Source organism: Dipodomys ordii, unplaced genomic scaffold (assembly GCF_000151885.1).
Source record: "Dipodomys ordii isolate 6190 unplaced genomic scaffold, Dord_2.0 Scaffold17, whole genome shotgun sequence".
NCBI lineage: Eukaryota > Metazoa > Chordata > Mammalia > Rodentia > Heteromyidae > Dipodomys > Dipodomys ordii.
The window spans coordinates 1966276-1982208 of NW_012267233.1; the positions used below are offsets into that span (position 1 = coordinate 1966276).

At 36.2% G+C, this 15933-nt stretch overlaps 1 protein-coding gene across 3 annotated transcripts in view; it reads left to right on the top strand.

The window, feature by feature from the left end:
• Csmd3 (CUB and Sushi multiple domains 3) overlaps positions 1–15933 on the top strand; it is a 929488-nt gene that overhangs the window by 252787 nt on the left and 660768 nt on the right. For all 3 annotated transcript variants that reach the window (XM_013012565.1, XM_013012564.1, XM_013012566.1), the window contains exon 5: positions 2272–2479. In XM_013012565.1, the coding sequence (XP_012868019.1) occupies positions 2272–2479 (208 nt within the window). The remainder of the gene's footprint in view (positions 1–2271; positions 2480–15933) is intronic.

The window sequence follows — 15933 nt, forward strand, 5'->3', positions numbered from 1 at the left end:
TATAGTTCCTGGCAAGCACACAGTTTCTACAATTTACTTGTTTCAGTCCAATCTTCTTCTAACAAGTCATTTTTTGTCTATGGACTTTCCTTTCCAATGCATGAAACTGGTCACATCAACAAGCTACTGGTTTTCTACATAAGGACATAAACCTGATATTGGAATTAGACCACCAATAACTTTATTCATGAGTGCGTTTGCTTGTTTGTTTATATTGGTGTCATTTGTCGGGCTTTAACTCTGGGTCTAAGTCCTGTCCTCTTGGTGCTCAAGGCTAGCACTTTCCCACTTAAGCCACAGTGCTACTTCTGTTTTTTGAGTGGTTAGTTGGAGTTAAGAATCTTATGGGGACTTTTCTGTCTGGGATAGCTTTGAACCACAATCCTCAGATCTCAGCCTCGTGAGTAGTGAGGATTACAAGTGTGAGCCACTGGCTTGACTTTATCTTTTAACACTATACTGTTATAAGATCTATTAATATCAGAGTCATGTTAATCTGCACACACACACACACACACACAAACACACACACACACATATTCCACTCACCTCACAAAACACTGAAACTAATTTCTTGAAACATACCTCATCATCATTAAGCAATACCTGGCTGTGTGGATAATACCTGGTGAATAAGTAAACAAAATAGCTAACACATTTGTTACATGACATCCTTACCAGTTTTTGTGGTGAAAACAGGTGAGTTATAATCTATGAACCTGATGGACTATTTATTTAATCTGAGTATGAAACAAAATGATATGTGTCTGCTTCAGCTTTTATCTAGGCAGGAAAGTGAACAGCTAACAGAACTGCATTAAACATCTGTGAATCAATTACATTAGAAGTAGTTAACTGTGACATATTTTATTCCAATGTTTTATGTAACCTTGGCGTTGGTACTTGGAGTTAAAGAGTGGAAGTGATTTGCAGTTGGGGGTAGTAAGAGGCAAGACAAGTTTATGGCAAACTTTAAAATATAGAGAATATTATGGGGAGAAACACCGTTGCAGTAATACACCATGAGGTCTAGACAGGACCAATAGTGCATTCTAATTACCAACAAACAGAAGCTATAGAGAGAGAGTAGAGTAAAATGTGTAGTAAAATTGTGTATCATATTTACAGTAGTATGTGATGAAAGCTAAACATGTTTTAAGAGGAATACATGTTTGTTCTGATTTAAGGATTATGAAGCTAAATGTATGAAGAATGTTCTGGAAAAGGCTAGCACAAGTTGAATTCTATGATCCAATAATAAAGTTCTCCCCATTTAAAAAAAAACAGTGCATTATTCACTTGCTGTAACACGTTCAGCAAAAAGATGTTCTTTATTTATTCTGCCTCTAGAGTTATCCATCATATGAAAGAGTAATTGGTCATTATGGTGACAGATATTTCCTCAATGAGTTTAAATTGAAGGAATTCTCTCAGTGGGTCAAAGAAACCACATAAATCATGATACAGTTTGTTGCACAGGTAAACTTGTAACCTATTAAGCTTGATTGTACTAAATAATGTCCTAATAAGTCAACTGCTAAAGCTTCAATTCATTCAGGAGATAGTAGGCTTTTCTGACATTTTTATTCTAAAGCCAGCCCTGCCTGAAGCCATTCAGACAGAACCAGCATCAGCCCAACCTTCCTTATGTGGAATCATCATAGGTCTAAATATAAAGGAAGTTAAAAAGATGTTTTGATATTGTATATTCATATATATTATAATGCTTTGGTTACAAACATTTGCATTATTTATTGGTGTCATATGAATATTTTCATACTGAAACACTAGTTAATACATTATTTCTTTTTAGTGAAAATATTTTGAATATATGATATACATTGATTTGATTTGTATCCACAGAAACATTTTTCAATAGCTTTTGGAACATAGTACCAGCAAACTATATTATGTTCTCCCTTAAGCTGTATCATTATAAAAGTGAAAATACAATAAGCAAGCACAGAGTCACTGACAATTTCCTATAAACCCTTTAGAAACATACGTTTTGGTTTCAGTCCCTTTGTAATATAAATATAAAAAAACTGTGTTAGTTTCGCTGTCCTATATTATTACACAACCATTGGTTATATAGATATGTCTCTATGTACATATGTGGTTGTAAATTTCTTATTAGGCTTATTTTGTATGACAGGGTTTTGATACGATAATGTTGAGACTAGTATTTTTATCCAACAATATTAAGTTTTCTTAAGGCAAAGTTCATTTACTTGAATAGCTTACAATCAACTTTGTTCTTGTCTCTCCTAGCTGAAGATGCATGCGGAGGAACATTGAGAGGCTCCAGTGGCATCATATCTAGCCCTAGTTTTCCAAATGAGTACCACAACAATGCGGATTGCACCTGGACCATTGTGGCAGAGCCTGGCGACACAATTTCACTCATATTTACTGATTTCCAAATGGAAGAAAAATATGATTACTTAGAGATTGAAGGTTCTGAGCCACCTACAATATGGTAAGTGTAGAGTTTATATTAAACTAGCATTGATGTCATTGTCTGAAGCAAACTGGTAAAAGGATGCACCTTACTAAGTTTGGATAGTCAAACATTCATATAGGTACAGGCAAGTTATATAAGGAAATACTGTCAGAGCTGAGGGATATTTTTGAGAATTGAGTAAACGTTTGCAATATGGAGTTTTCCATTAGTCTTACAGTGTCAATCAACCAATGAAAGGAAATCAATAACTGTTTCACAAATCTAAGGAAATAGGTGCTCCTGTCATAATGTACAGTTGTATTTCTCAACATGTTAGTACACAGTTGATGGCTCCTTTTAAGTGAATAGTCTTAGATATAATTTGTCATGTTTATGCTGAGAGATGACTTACACATTCTGTTACCTGAAAGTGAAAATTGTGTATAATCTTTTAGGTGAAGATGTTCTGTTTATATGGAGAGTCAAAACATGGTCTAAGGAACATAAAATGATTCCAGAATACCATTTTTAGGACATGCATCTCTTAGTTCCACTATAAAGCAGTCATTATTTATTTATACATACAAAACTCTAATAGATTCGTTGTCCATATAAATGGTCATCAAGGAAAAGAATTAAAATATAAGCCCAGCTAAATGACTATGTTTGGCATTTTGTGATTCCATGCATGACAGCACAACTTCTTGGAGTAATGTGCAGTAAATTGTGAATATTAAGCCAAGTGTATGTTTCTAAGATATTTCATCTGTGAAAATGTGGATTATTTTAGAGCAGCCTTTAGAAAGCCAACTACAGAACCTTAAGAGAAGGAAACTTTCTTTTCTCTGATATATCTAGGACATCTGTAAACTCTGAGCATCATACATACTATATGTAATCTTCATGCTGTCATCTGAAACCTAAGATGGTATGTATTTCTTTCCCAATAAATTCACACTTAGCTTTCATTTTCAAGGTAATCTCATACTGCTCATCATCTCATCTGCACTCTAGGCTGGCAGCAGAAAGGGAAGGAAAATAAAGCTGTATACCTCTCTGCTGATTCAGCTGCATGTAAGGTGCCAACCTCAAAATTCTATACAATTAGTCTTAACACTATGGCATCCAGAAATAAAGAATGCTTGGAGATGTGTTTCAGTAAAATTGATTCTGTCACTGGCACGAGGACTATGATCACTGGAATTTTAATAGAATGTCTTATGCCATATTCCAGAAAGACATTTGAAGCCAGCCTGAGAAGATATATCCACAAGATTCTCGCATCCAATTAACCCCCAGAAAGTCAAGTAGAGCTATAATTCTAGTAGTAGGGTGCCAGCCTTGAGTGAAAAGCTAAGGTGTAGCATCTAGTCCCACTTCTAAGCACAAAAATAAATACAGCATAACTTATACTATATTTAGGGATAATATTTTTACAAATTGTATCTATTGATATTGACCAAATTATCAATCAGTTTTTTGAGTCAAGGAAAAAACAAGATATTTGATTAGGAAGGATGATGTAAATCATCTAAACTTAGTCTTAGCACTGAGGTTTTCTTTTTTTTTATTGTGAGAATACCGTACAGAGGAGTTACAATTACATTGGCAAGATAACGAGTACAGTTCTTATCAAGCATTGTTGCCTCCTCTTTGTTTCCCCTTCCCATCCTTTCCATACTCTCCTCACTACCCCCACCCAATCCTCCCCACCCCACCAAAGTTGTAAATTTTGTTTTGCAACATAACAACTTGACATCTATTGAGATAACCATATGGTTTTTATCTTTGCTCTTGGTGATGTGCATATATTGAACCAGATTTGCATCCCTGAAATGAATCCTGTTTGATCGTGGTGTATGATTTTTTGGATGAATTGTTGAAGTTGATTGGCCAAAATTTTGTTAAGTTTTGTATCAATGTTCATCAAAGAAATGGGTCTACAGTTCTCTTTCTTTGATGGGTCCCTGCTTGGTTTGGGGATGAGGGTTATTATGTCTTCATAGAATGAGTTCGGTAGTGAACTTTCTCTTTCTTCACCCAATCCATAGGATTTCTATTGATCTTGCTAGCTATGTCCTTTGCCATGTAGAAGCTCTGCAATTTCATGCAATCCCATTTGTCCAACACTTATTTGATTTGTTGTGTTTCTCAGACTCAAGAAAATTTTGGCCTGTGCCAAAAGATCTAGGATTTCTCCTATTCCATCCTGTAATGTTTTCAGTGTCTGTTTTAACTCTGAGGTCTTTGAACAATTTGGAGTTGATTCTGGTGCAGGGTAATATATAAGGATCTAGCTTTAGTTTTCTACAAGTAGTTAACCAATTTTGCCAGCACCATTTACTGAAGAGGCTGTCATTCTTCTGTTCTATTTTTTTAGCTCCCTTATCGAAAATTAGATGGCTATAGGTCTATGGGTTCATTTCTGGGTTTTCAGTTCTATTCCATTGGTCCTGAGGTCTGTTCTTGTGCCAGTACCAAGCTGTTTTATTACTATGGCTTTGTAGTAGAGTTTGAAATTTCGTATTGATATTCCTCCAGCGCTGTTCTTTCTGTTAAGGATCGATTTTGCTATTCGGGGTCTTTTATTGTTCCATATGAATTTTTGGATTGCCTCTTCTATTTCCTTGAACAGTGAGGTTGGAATATTGATAGGTATCTTATTGAATTTGTAGACAGCCTTGGGAAGTATTACCATTTTCACGATGTTATCTTTCCAATCCAGGAGCATGGGAGGTTTTGCCACTTTCTAAATTGTTTTGATTTCCTTCTTCAGATTTTTAAAGTTTTCATTATAGAGGTCCTTCTCTTCTTTGGTTAAGTTAATTCCTAGGTATTTTATTTTTTGTGGGGTTAGTACAAATGGAGTTGCTTTCCTAATTTTAGCCACACTTTTCTCATTGTTGGCATACAGAAAAGCCATTGATGGGGTGGGGGTTAATTTTATAACCTGCTACTTTGCCAAAGTTTTGAATCAGCTTGTGTAATTTGGGAGTGGACTCCATGGGATTCTTTAAATACAAGATCATGTCATCTGCAAAGAGGGAGAGTTTTACTTCTTCTTTCCCTATTTGGATTCCCCTTTATATTTGCATCTTGTCTTGTTGCTGAAGCTAGGCATTCTAATACTAGATTGAAGAGCAGTGGAGAGAGTGGACATCCTTGTCTCATTCCTGAGTATATAAGAAATGGCTTTAGTTTTTCACCATTGAGTATAATGCTGGCTGTAGGTTTGTCATATACAGCTTTTATTGTATTGAGGAATGTTCCATGGATTCCTAATTTTTCCAGAATCTTCATCAGCAAGTGGTGTCAGATCTTGTCAAATGCTTTTTCTGCATCTATTGAGATAACTATGTGGTTTTTATCTTTGCTCTTGGTGATGTGCATATATTGAACCAGATTTGCATTCCTGAAATGAATCCTGTTTGATTGTGGTGTGTGATTTTTTGGATAAATTGTTGAAGTTGATTGGCCAAAATTTTGTTAAGTTTTGCATCAATGTTCATCAAAGAAATGGGTCTATAGTTCTCTTTCTTTGATGGGTCCCTGCCTGGTTTGGGGATGAGGGTTATTATGTCTTCATAGAATGAGTTCAGTAGTGAACTTTCTCTTTCAATTTCATTGAAGAGTTGAGGGAGTATTGGTGTGAGCTCTGCTTTGAAGGCCTTGTAGAATTCTGCTGTAAAACCATCTGGTCCTGGGCTTTTCTTAGATGGGAGGTGTCTTATTGCTATTTCTATTTCAGTGCTTGATATGGGCCTGTTAAGATGGTTTAACTCATCTTGGTTTAGTTTTGACATGTCCTTATTTGCTAGGAAAAAGTCCATTTCTTCCAAGTTCTCAAACTTATTAGCATAAAGATTTGAGAAATATTCTGAATTGAGAAATGTTCTGAATCTCGGTTGTCTCTGTGGTGATGTTTCCATTCTCATCTCTGAGTTTATTTATTTGGGTGTATTCTCTTTTTTTCTGATAAGATTTGCTAAGGGTCTGTCTATTTTGTTAATTTTTTTGAAGAACCAACTCCTTGTTTTGTTGATTCTTTCTATGGTTTTTTTCTGGATTCTAATTCATTTAATTCTGATTTAATTTAAATTATTTCTTTCTGTCTACTGGATTGGGGTTTATCTTGCTGCTCTTTTTCAAGGAGGCTCAGTTGTCTCATTAAATTGTTGGTTTCAGATCTCTCCAATTTGTAGATGTAGGAACTCAGAGCTATAAACTTGCCTCTGAGTACTGCATTTGCTGTGTCCCAGAGAAGCTGGTAGTTTGTGTGTTCATTTTTGTTGAATATCATGAATACTTGAATTTCATTTCTAATCTCTTCCATGACCCACTGGTGGTTCAGCAGTGTGTTTGTTGTTCAGCCTCCTTGTGTTATAGGACTTTCTTTGGTGGCTTTTTGTTTTGAGTACTAATTTCATTCCCTTGTGGTTTGAGAGAATGCAAGGTATAACTTCAATGTTTCTGAATTTGGACAAGTTTGCTTTGTGACCTAAAATGTGGTCTATTTTGGAAAATGTTCCATGTGCTGCTGAGAAAAACATGTATTCTGATGTTGCTGGGTGAAATATTCAGTAGATGTCTGTTAAATCTAGTTGATCTATGCAGTTGTTTAGGTCTGCGGTTTCTCTGTTGAGTTTTTGCCGAGTTGATCTATCTAGTGGGGACAGTTGTGTATTAAAGTCCCCAACAATTAATGTCTTTGGATCTATGTGAGATTTGAGAGAAAGTAGTATTTCTTGGATAAATTTGGGTACTCCATTGTTTGGTAAATAGAGATTTAGAATTGTAATATCCTTCTGAAGGAGAGATCCCTTAATTAGTATGTAGTGACCTTCTTCTAACTAAGTTTAATTTGAAGTCTATTTTATCGATATTAGGATTGCAACTCCTGCCTGTTTATGGGGGCCATTTGCTTGGTAGGTTTTGTTCCAGCCTTTCACATTCAAAATATGTTTCTTTTTATGGACAAGCTGTGACTCCTGAAGGCAGCAGTTAGAAGGATCTTGTTTTTTAATCCAACTGGACAGTCTATGTCAGTTAATTGGAGAGTTAAACCCATTAATGTTAAGAGATAGGACTGAGAGGTATTTGGGAGTTCCTGCCATTTTATCCACCTTCTTGGGGGTTGTGGCAACTGTGTTCTTCCTATGGTTCTTGGATTCTCAGTTTGGGTGTAGTTTCTTGGCCTTTATTGTGGTCTTGTTGGTTTTCTATGTATAGGACATCTTTAAGAATCTTTTGTAGGGCTGGTTTGGTGGAGATAGGTTGTTTCAATTTTTCTTTGCTATGGAAAGTTTTTATTTGACTTTCTGTTATGAAGAAGAGTTTAGCTGGGTACAGTATTCTTGGTTGATAGCTGTTTGTCTTTAGGACATGGCATACATCATTCCAGGCTCTTCTTGCTTTAATTGTCTCTGCTGAGAAATCTGAGGTGACTCTAATTGGTTTCCCTTTATAGCTGATTGATCTTTTCTCCTTGACAGATTTAAGGATCTTTTCCTTGGTCTGAACTGATCCTGTGCGGATTATAATGTGATGGTGGGATGTCCTGTTCTGGTCTGGTCTATTTGGGGTTCTAAAAGCTTCTTGTATCTGAATAGGTCTATCTTTTTGCATGTTTGGGAAGTTCTCTACTAGGATCCTGTTAAATTTCTTACACCATTAACTTCTGTTTCTAGGTGCTTCTCTACACCCATTATCCTTAGATTAGGCCTTCTGATGGTGTCTTCCAAGTGTTGAATAAATCTATCATATTTCTTGGATTTATCTTGGATGGTTGTGTGTTCTTTCTCTATAATATCTAGGCTATCTTCAATCCCCAAGATTCAATCTTCTGCATGGTCTAACCTGCTGTCAAGACTTTCTACATTGTTTTTTATTTCTTTTCCTTCTAATTTGTCAACTTTGATGGCTTCAAATTCTTTGTTGAAGCTTTGTTTTAGATCTTGTATGAACTTCTTTACTTCCTTAATTTGGTGTTCCGTGTTTATTCTCAAATCACTTAATTGATTGGTTATTGTTTCCTTGGATTGCCATTCCTTCTGTTGGACTCCATTCAGCATTCTCTTTGTGGTCTCCCTGACTTCTTTCAGCTCTCTGTTTATGGATTCCATGAATGCCTATATTGATCTTTGCCTATTCTCATCCCGCTCTCACAATTCGTGTATTACTCTTTGATTAGCTTCCTCACATTCACGAAATTCCTGTAGCTCTCTTTGAGTGTTCTCAGCCTGCTCACACCATTCCTGACTTTCTCTTTGTTCTCAGCCAGCTCAGGCAATTCCTGTCTATCTCTTTGACTGATCTCAGCCTGCTCACTCAGTTCATGTCTATCTCTTTGACTGATCTAAACCTACTCATGCAATTCCTTTATTTCTCTTTGAGTGTTCTCAATCTGCTCATGCAATTCCTGAATAAATCTTTGAGTAGCTTATTCACGCACATGAAATTCCTGGATTGATCTTTGGTTTGCCTTCTCTCTCTCCCTGTCACACTCACACTGAGACCTTTTGCAGGTTTTTACTCTTTTCATTTACCATGTTTACCTGTAGCATTTGTAGAGCTTTTGGGAACTGTCCTCTGGATTATTTATTATCTGTTCTGTTCCTTGATTATCATGAGTGGGAGTTGAGATCCATAGACTTGCCAGTTTTCTTGTGTTTTTCTGGCTTGTTCTGCCCATTTGGGATGAGAGTAACACCAGTTTTTGCTAGAACACTATTTTAAGGCAAGCATCAAACAAAGTCCGTAGTTGCAGATACAATCTAGTTCAAGAGATGTGTCTATTCAATATCAAACAACTATGTCTTAATGGCCTAAGAACAGCAAAGGAGAATTGGGCAAACCAGAAATTATTATGTTTAGGGAGAATGTGGGGAAAAATAGGATTAGAGGTATGTGGAAAGGTGAAGAGAGAGTGAAATTAACCAAGTCCTAATCTCAAAGAGGGAACTGGATTAGGCAGAATGATAGCAGAGAAAAAAAAAGAAGAAAAAGAAAAAAAGAGAGAGAAGAAAAAATGGAAAAACAAATATTTAAAATTAAAAAGTGAAGCACTTAAAATTATGCAAATTTAAAGAATTAATACTCAGAGAAGGACGGGGATGGGTGAGAGGAGGGGAAGGATAGAAAGGAGACATGAAAAACTAAAAAATAAAAATGTTTAAAATATTTTATGGGTATAAAGAGGTAATATTGCTATTAAGGAATTTTAATGGGGGATAAAGCCTAATAATCGATGATGGGTATATCTGACGATGAGTAGAACAGCAATTAATCATGCAAAAAAGAATGAAAGAGAAGAAAAAGTGAAAAGAAGAGAAAGAAAGAAAGAACGAAAGGAAGAAAGAAAGAAAGAAAGAGATCAAAAGGTCAGTAGAGATTTTTTTTAAAAACATACACACATATACACCTAAAATAAAAATTATACGTGGAAGAAAAGAAAAAATAGAAAACAACTTTTTTAATTAAAAATTAAAAAAGGTACAAAGAGTTCTTTGATTTTTTTTTGGGGGGGGGTAGATGGGAAGATCCTGTATTTCCCTTGTGTCCATTACTAGTCTCTTGGTGGAGTCTCTGGTCTGCTTGTGGTGTTTGGTTTTTCTGTGGCTTGATTGGTTACTTAAGTCAGTTTGTTTGGGCAGGCAAAAGAATGCTCTGTTTTACCCAGGATTTTGTGATCCTCCTCTCAGGCTAGTTCAGTGGGAGGGAGATCTGCTTTGAGTATCACAAAAGAGGGAGATGGCTGTTTCTTCTAGTTTGGAGATGCTGTGATGAGGCTAGGTTCTGCATAGAGTTGAGGCCTTGCAGCAAACAGTAGCTTTTGCCTGAGGGGCTAGCTTCTGAGACACTCACAGAGCCCAGCCTGGAGCCTTTCTCAGGGTTTATGTTTACTGAATTTCAATTGATTGTCTATGCTGCTGTAGGGAGGGGTAGTCTCTGGCTCTGTTTACCCAGTGAAGAAACCCACTCCTCTGGGGCAGAGCTTTCTCTGCCTGGGCTGGGTGACTTTTTTCTGGGTGGAGCTGAGCCAGGCAGGTCAGATTAGGTTCCTGTGACCTGCTAAATGACTCTTTTGTTTTCTTTCAAGGCCTGAGTTGGAGCTAGCCTGTCAGCCAGGCCTTTGTCAGTATCAAAGATGGAGATCTCCAGTAGTGTGTGTGGGGGGGGAGGGGTGGCCTTCCCTCCTCTGCTCCCTGAGAAGGAGTGAGGATGTCAGGCTTCTACTCACGCCACGGGAGTGTTGGTTCCTGGGTCATCTCTGGTCTGTGATCTGCAAGATGAAGATATCTGCTCCTTGTCAGTTCTTGCTAGTGTTGAGTAGAATCCGCTCGCCTGCTGTGTCTGGCGCCTTTTTTCCAGGACTCTCTGTGTTGTAGGTATGGCGGCTATGGCCGCTGCTGCCACCGCGGCAGCCAGCAAGTACTCAGATCTGTCTCCTTGCCTGGATTTTCCCTCTCTGGCCAAACTCTCTGAACTGTGATGGCACACTTGGTGAAATTCTCTGGCCTAGGACTGTTCACTGGAACACTAAAACTGCTTTCTATGTGAGAACTTGTTTAGCCTCCAGCTTCTATTCCGCCATCTTCCTGGAACCAGAACTGGGGTTTTCATCCCAAACAATTACATGAAGAAAATTAAAATTTCAAATTGTTATTTTTACTAAATTTTAGAGGTTATTTGAAGTGGAGATCCATTAACTAAAGTATGATCACTTCGGAGGTGATTGTAGTTATCTAAGAAAATACCATTGCAGGCCGAAGGATTCTGTAGTAGATTAGGGATAAAAAGGAAGTGTTAAAACCTGTTTTCCTGGTAAAAAGAAGAAAATAATGCTAGTTAGTTGTACAATGCTGAAACAAGTTAAGTTTATAATGAGTCTATACATATTGATTTTTATTTTCAATGCTCTAAAGCTATGTGAAAGGTTACACTGTTGGGTCTGAAAGTTTAGAGTAGGACATAAGCAAACCACTAATGTTTAGCTGATGCAGATCATAGCTGAATAATTAGGAAATGATGCATTTGGCTAGATAAAAACACAATGGAATAATATGACAAGATAGGGGTAGAAACACATCTTAGATTTCAGAGGATGCAATGCCCAGATATAGGAATTTGAGCCAAAAAAAAAAGAAGAACAAGAAGAAAAATGGAAAGGTAGGAGGAATTTGGAGGAATAATGTACTATACGGATGTAAGAAAAAGTAGAGTTAGGCCCTGGTAGCTCACAACTGTAATCCTAGCCACCCATAAGGCTGAGGTCTTGAGGCTCAAAATGCAAACCAAACCTGGGTAAAATGTCACAAGATTCGAGATCCAAAATAATCTGCAAAATACAAAGATAGAGGCATAGCTAAGTGGTATAACACAAGTCAAGCCAGTAAGGCTACCAAATGTGAAGCTTTGAGTTTAAATCCTTGAAAGTGGAATAAAATCAAACGCAGTTGACCGGGCTACAAGTAAGTCATCTGTTCTTTCATCATAAATTCTATTTTTAAATATACAACAAAGCTAAAAAGTAATACTTTACTACTAACATGTATCTCCCTTTCTACTTCCAGTTCTCCAATAATTAGAGTTACTTGTCCTTTCTCATTTCCATAAAAGTGTTTATACCAGAGTACAAGGGAATCTGGGAGAATTTTGTTTTGCAATGTTAAGGAATTTTAAAACTAATTTAACAATTGCTATTTCTACAGTTATTCACATTGATTCATATAAAGGTACATGATAGTTTCATAAATTGTTCAATGATTATAGTCTAATTGACATACAGTAATACAGTCATTTTTAAACTTACACAATATTTACTAAATAGGAATAATGAGGACATGAGAAGGATTTTTTTCTTGGTAATGTTAATTCCTTTGTTGGCTCTGAACTCTAGAAGCTAAATGCAACATTTGTACTCTGTGAATCATTATATTCTTATTTTCAATAAAGTAAGTTTCTCAATACATATTAATCAATTGAGAATCCTAGTAATGAGTTGTGTGTTTTGTATCAATATGAGTTGCTAGAACAATATAATTTGTCTAATAGCACTAAATCCATAAATTTCTCCTTCTCATTTTTTCATTTAAAAGACAGTGCTAGCTGGGCACTGGTGGCTTACGCCTGTAATCCTAGGTACTCAGAAAGCTGAGATCTGAGTATCACAGTTCAAATCCAATAAACTACCAAAAAACCAGAAGTGGCGCTGTGGCTTAAGTGGTAGAGTGCTCGCCTTGAGCTGAAGAGCACAGGGAGAGCACCCAAGCCCAGAGTTCAAGCCCCATGACTGACAAAAAAAAAAAAAGATGGCTATATATTATACTCTGAAGCAAATAGCAATCAAGAAATTCATATTCATTGTTTTGTTGGCTTTTCAAATTAATATAGTGACTATCTAGGTAGACATGTCAAGACTTTCATCATATAATACATCAACAATAAGTTCACATGATAAAAATCTCCAGGTGATATCACATCTCCATAACTTCAAATGTAAGGAAATAAGATAAATGTATCAATGGTATTTTAATATGGTCATTTAAATAACATAGAAAGTACACCTTTACATTTGAATTGGTTGAATAATTATAAAATTATGTGATATGAAAGTTTTTGTAATCTAACACCTTTAAATTATTTACCATTCTCACTTTTAAAAATACTGTCAAGAAATTGATATGTTTTATTTAGGTACCATTATATTAAGGGTGTATAAGTATTCAGTGTTTAAATGTTTTCAATTAATAAGAAATTTCAAGGAAAAATGTGAACATTCAAGTTTTTTTTAATTAAAATTATAATAGTTTCTGTGACTTCAGATCGCTCATTCAGATCATGAACTTACTACTGGCTATAACACTTTATAGTTTTTGTCTCTGAAGTTCAGACAGTGAGGTAAGACTTAATGTAGCTTGTGGTTGTCATTGACCATGCAGACTAATTCAACCCAACAATTATAATGTGTTTTGACAGCTCTTGGATCACTTACAAGCTAAATTAGCTAAATCATTACATTCTTGATTATTAGCAAATAATCAGCAACAGCACTCTGTGCTCTAAGAGGAATGCTGTGATCAAGAGTGGATAACAAACCTTCATGAGACATGATGCCAACTGATTTATTGTTCAATAAAAAAATGATAGCGCTTACATGTGTGTCTGTCCTAGTTAGCTTTGAGTCTGCTTTTGATAGAGATGCCAAATAAATCATACTGTCCCTCTAAAGCATGGTTTCCTTTTTTCCTTTGTTGGTCCTGGGCTTGAACTCAGAGCCTGGGCACTGTGCCTGAACCTCTTTGTGCTCAAGGCTAGCACTCTACTACATGAGTCAAAGCTCTACTTCCATTATTTTTTTTTTAGTAGTTTTTGTAAGATAAGAGTAACATGGGATTTTCCTGCCAGGACTGGCCTCAAATTGCCATTCTCTGAACTCATCCTCCTGAATAGTTAGTATTAGAGGCATGAGCCAATTATATTTGGATCATAGGTTCCTTCTATACAGCTTCAAGGATTCTCCTAATTCAAATATTGTATGACATTATTGGAATCTGTGTGATTCCAGGGACAAAGAGTTAGAAAGTAACACAATCTGGCCTTATTTAGAAGACGAGTTTATCACTTGTTTATATTTTCTTTTTTTGTTATATATTTTTATTGTAAAGATAATGTACAGAGGGGTTACAGTTACATGAGTAAGGTAATGAGTACATTTCTTATTGAGTTTTATAATTACTTCGAAATGTAATTGAGCTTACTACTGTAATTCCAAGCACTTGGTGTTCATTCTAAAAGTACAGACTGGATTATTGACTAGACAATGTCATGATAATATAAAAACAATCAATAGATCACTGTGGAGGCATGGTCTGGGATTTTATTTGAGACATGTTAAGTTTGAGATGTCAAACAGTAAGTCGAAGATCTGAAAGAGGATGGGTATAAGTCTTAGCTCACAATGGAAAGTATGGGCTGGATATCAGAACACAAATGTTTAGAAGTGATTACTTTTACTTCTACAAGCAGAAGATATTGCTAAATTAGAGTGGGAAAGTTGAGGGCAGTTCAAAACTCAATAAAATCTCAATAAATCAATAAAGGAGATAAAGAACGAGAGCAAAGAAGGAAGGCAGGAAGTACAGAAGAAAATACACTCTCTGGGAAGCCAAACCCAGATGATACCACAAAACAGATCAATTGTGTCAAATATCAGTAAATGAATCATAGTGACTGAAAGTCGAGTGGCAGGTGACAGTTTGATTGGAGTGGGTTTAAGAACAAATGAGCCAGGAGCCTGTGGTTCATGCTTCTAATCCTAGCTACTCAGGAGGCTGAGATCTGAGGATCGCGGTTCAAAGATAGCCCAGGCAGGAAAGTCCGTGAGACTCTTATCTACAATTAACCACCAAAAAACTGGAAGTGGCATGGTTGTTCAAGTGTTAGATAGTTAGCCTTGAGCTGAAGAGCTGAGGGAAATGCCCAGGTCCAGAATTTAAGAAAAGAACAAACTGGAGAGGCGATATTGCAGACAATTCCCTCAAACAAATTGCTCTAGAAATTTTACAGGAAAGAGTCCATAAGAAGTCAAAGATTGGTAAAGGAAGACAGAATATCTAGAAAACAATGTTCATTTTTTGCTGTTTTGTACATTTGTTCACTAGAAGAGACAGCATATGAATTTGTCTCATTAGGAAATACCTTTCCAAGAGTAAATAACAAGAGAAAGCAGGGAGAATGAAGATATGAATTCATCTTAGCTTCCAAAACCTAATTGTGAAAGGAAACAGGAAAGAATCAGTAATAGGAGAGTGAGGTCAACAAAGCAAAAGCTGTACAGATAATTTAGGGCTCACTGTATGCCATGGAGTATTAGAGGCTTAGTTAACATGGGGGAAGAAAAGTATCGAAGCTAGTCATCAAACATTGCAGTCAAAAGGAATCCATGGGTAAGTATCACAAATAGTCATAAATAATTCTATAACAGAAACGTGTGTGTGTGTGTGTGTGTGTGTGTGTGTGTGTGTGTGTGTATTAATACATTGAGTCCAGAAGATGGAATCAAGTAAAATTTTAAGACATCTTTTGAGGACAAAAAGAGTATGTACCTCTAGAAATGTGTGATTTAATTATGATGTAAACAGGTGTGGTGACTCATGTCTGTAAGTCCAGCTACTATATTTGAGAAGTGAAAAATCAAGGAGAGTGATAGTTTAAGGCTAGCCAAGGCAAAATGTGAGGAAGTTCCTATCTCAACAAATATGCAGTCTTGATGGTTTATGGTCATCTTAGATGCATATGAGGCCATGGGAGGCATAACTGGGTAATAGGTCAGCCCTGAGCAAAAATTCCAAATCCTATGTGAAAAATGACTTAAACTAAACAAGGTTGTACATATGGCTCAAATGGGAGAGAATGAAATAAAAATAGCTTTTATAACACATAGCTTATACAGTTATAAAAATGTTGTCAGTTATTGAAAGCTCATTTAT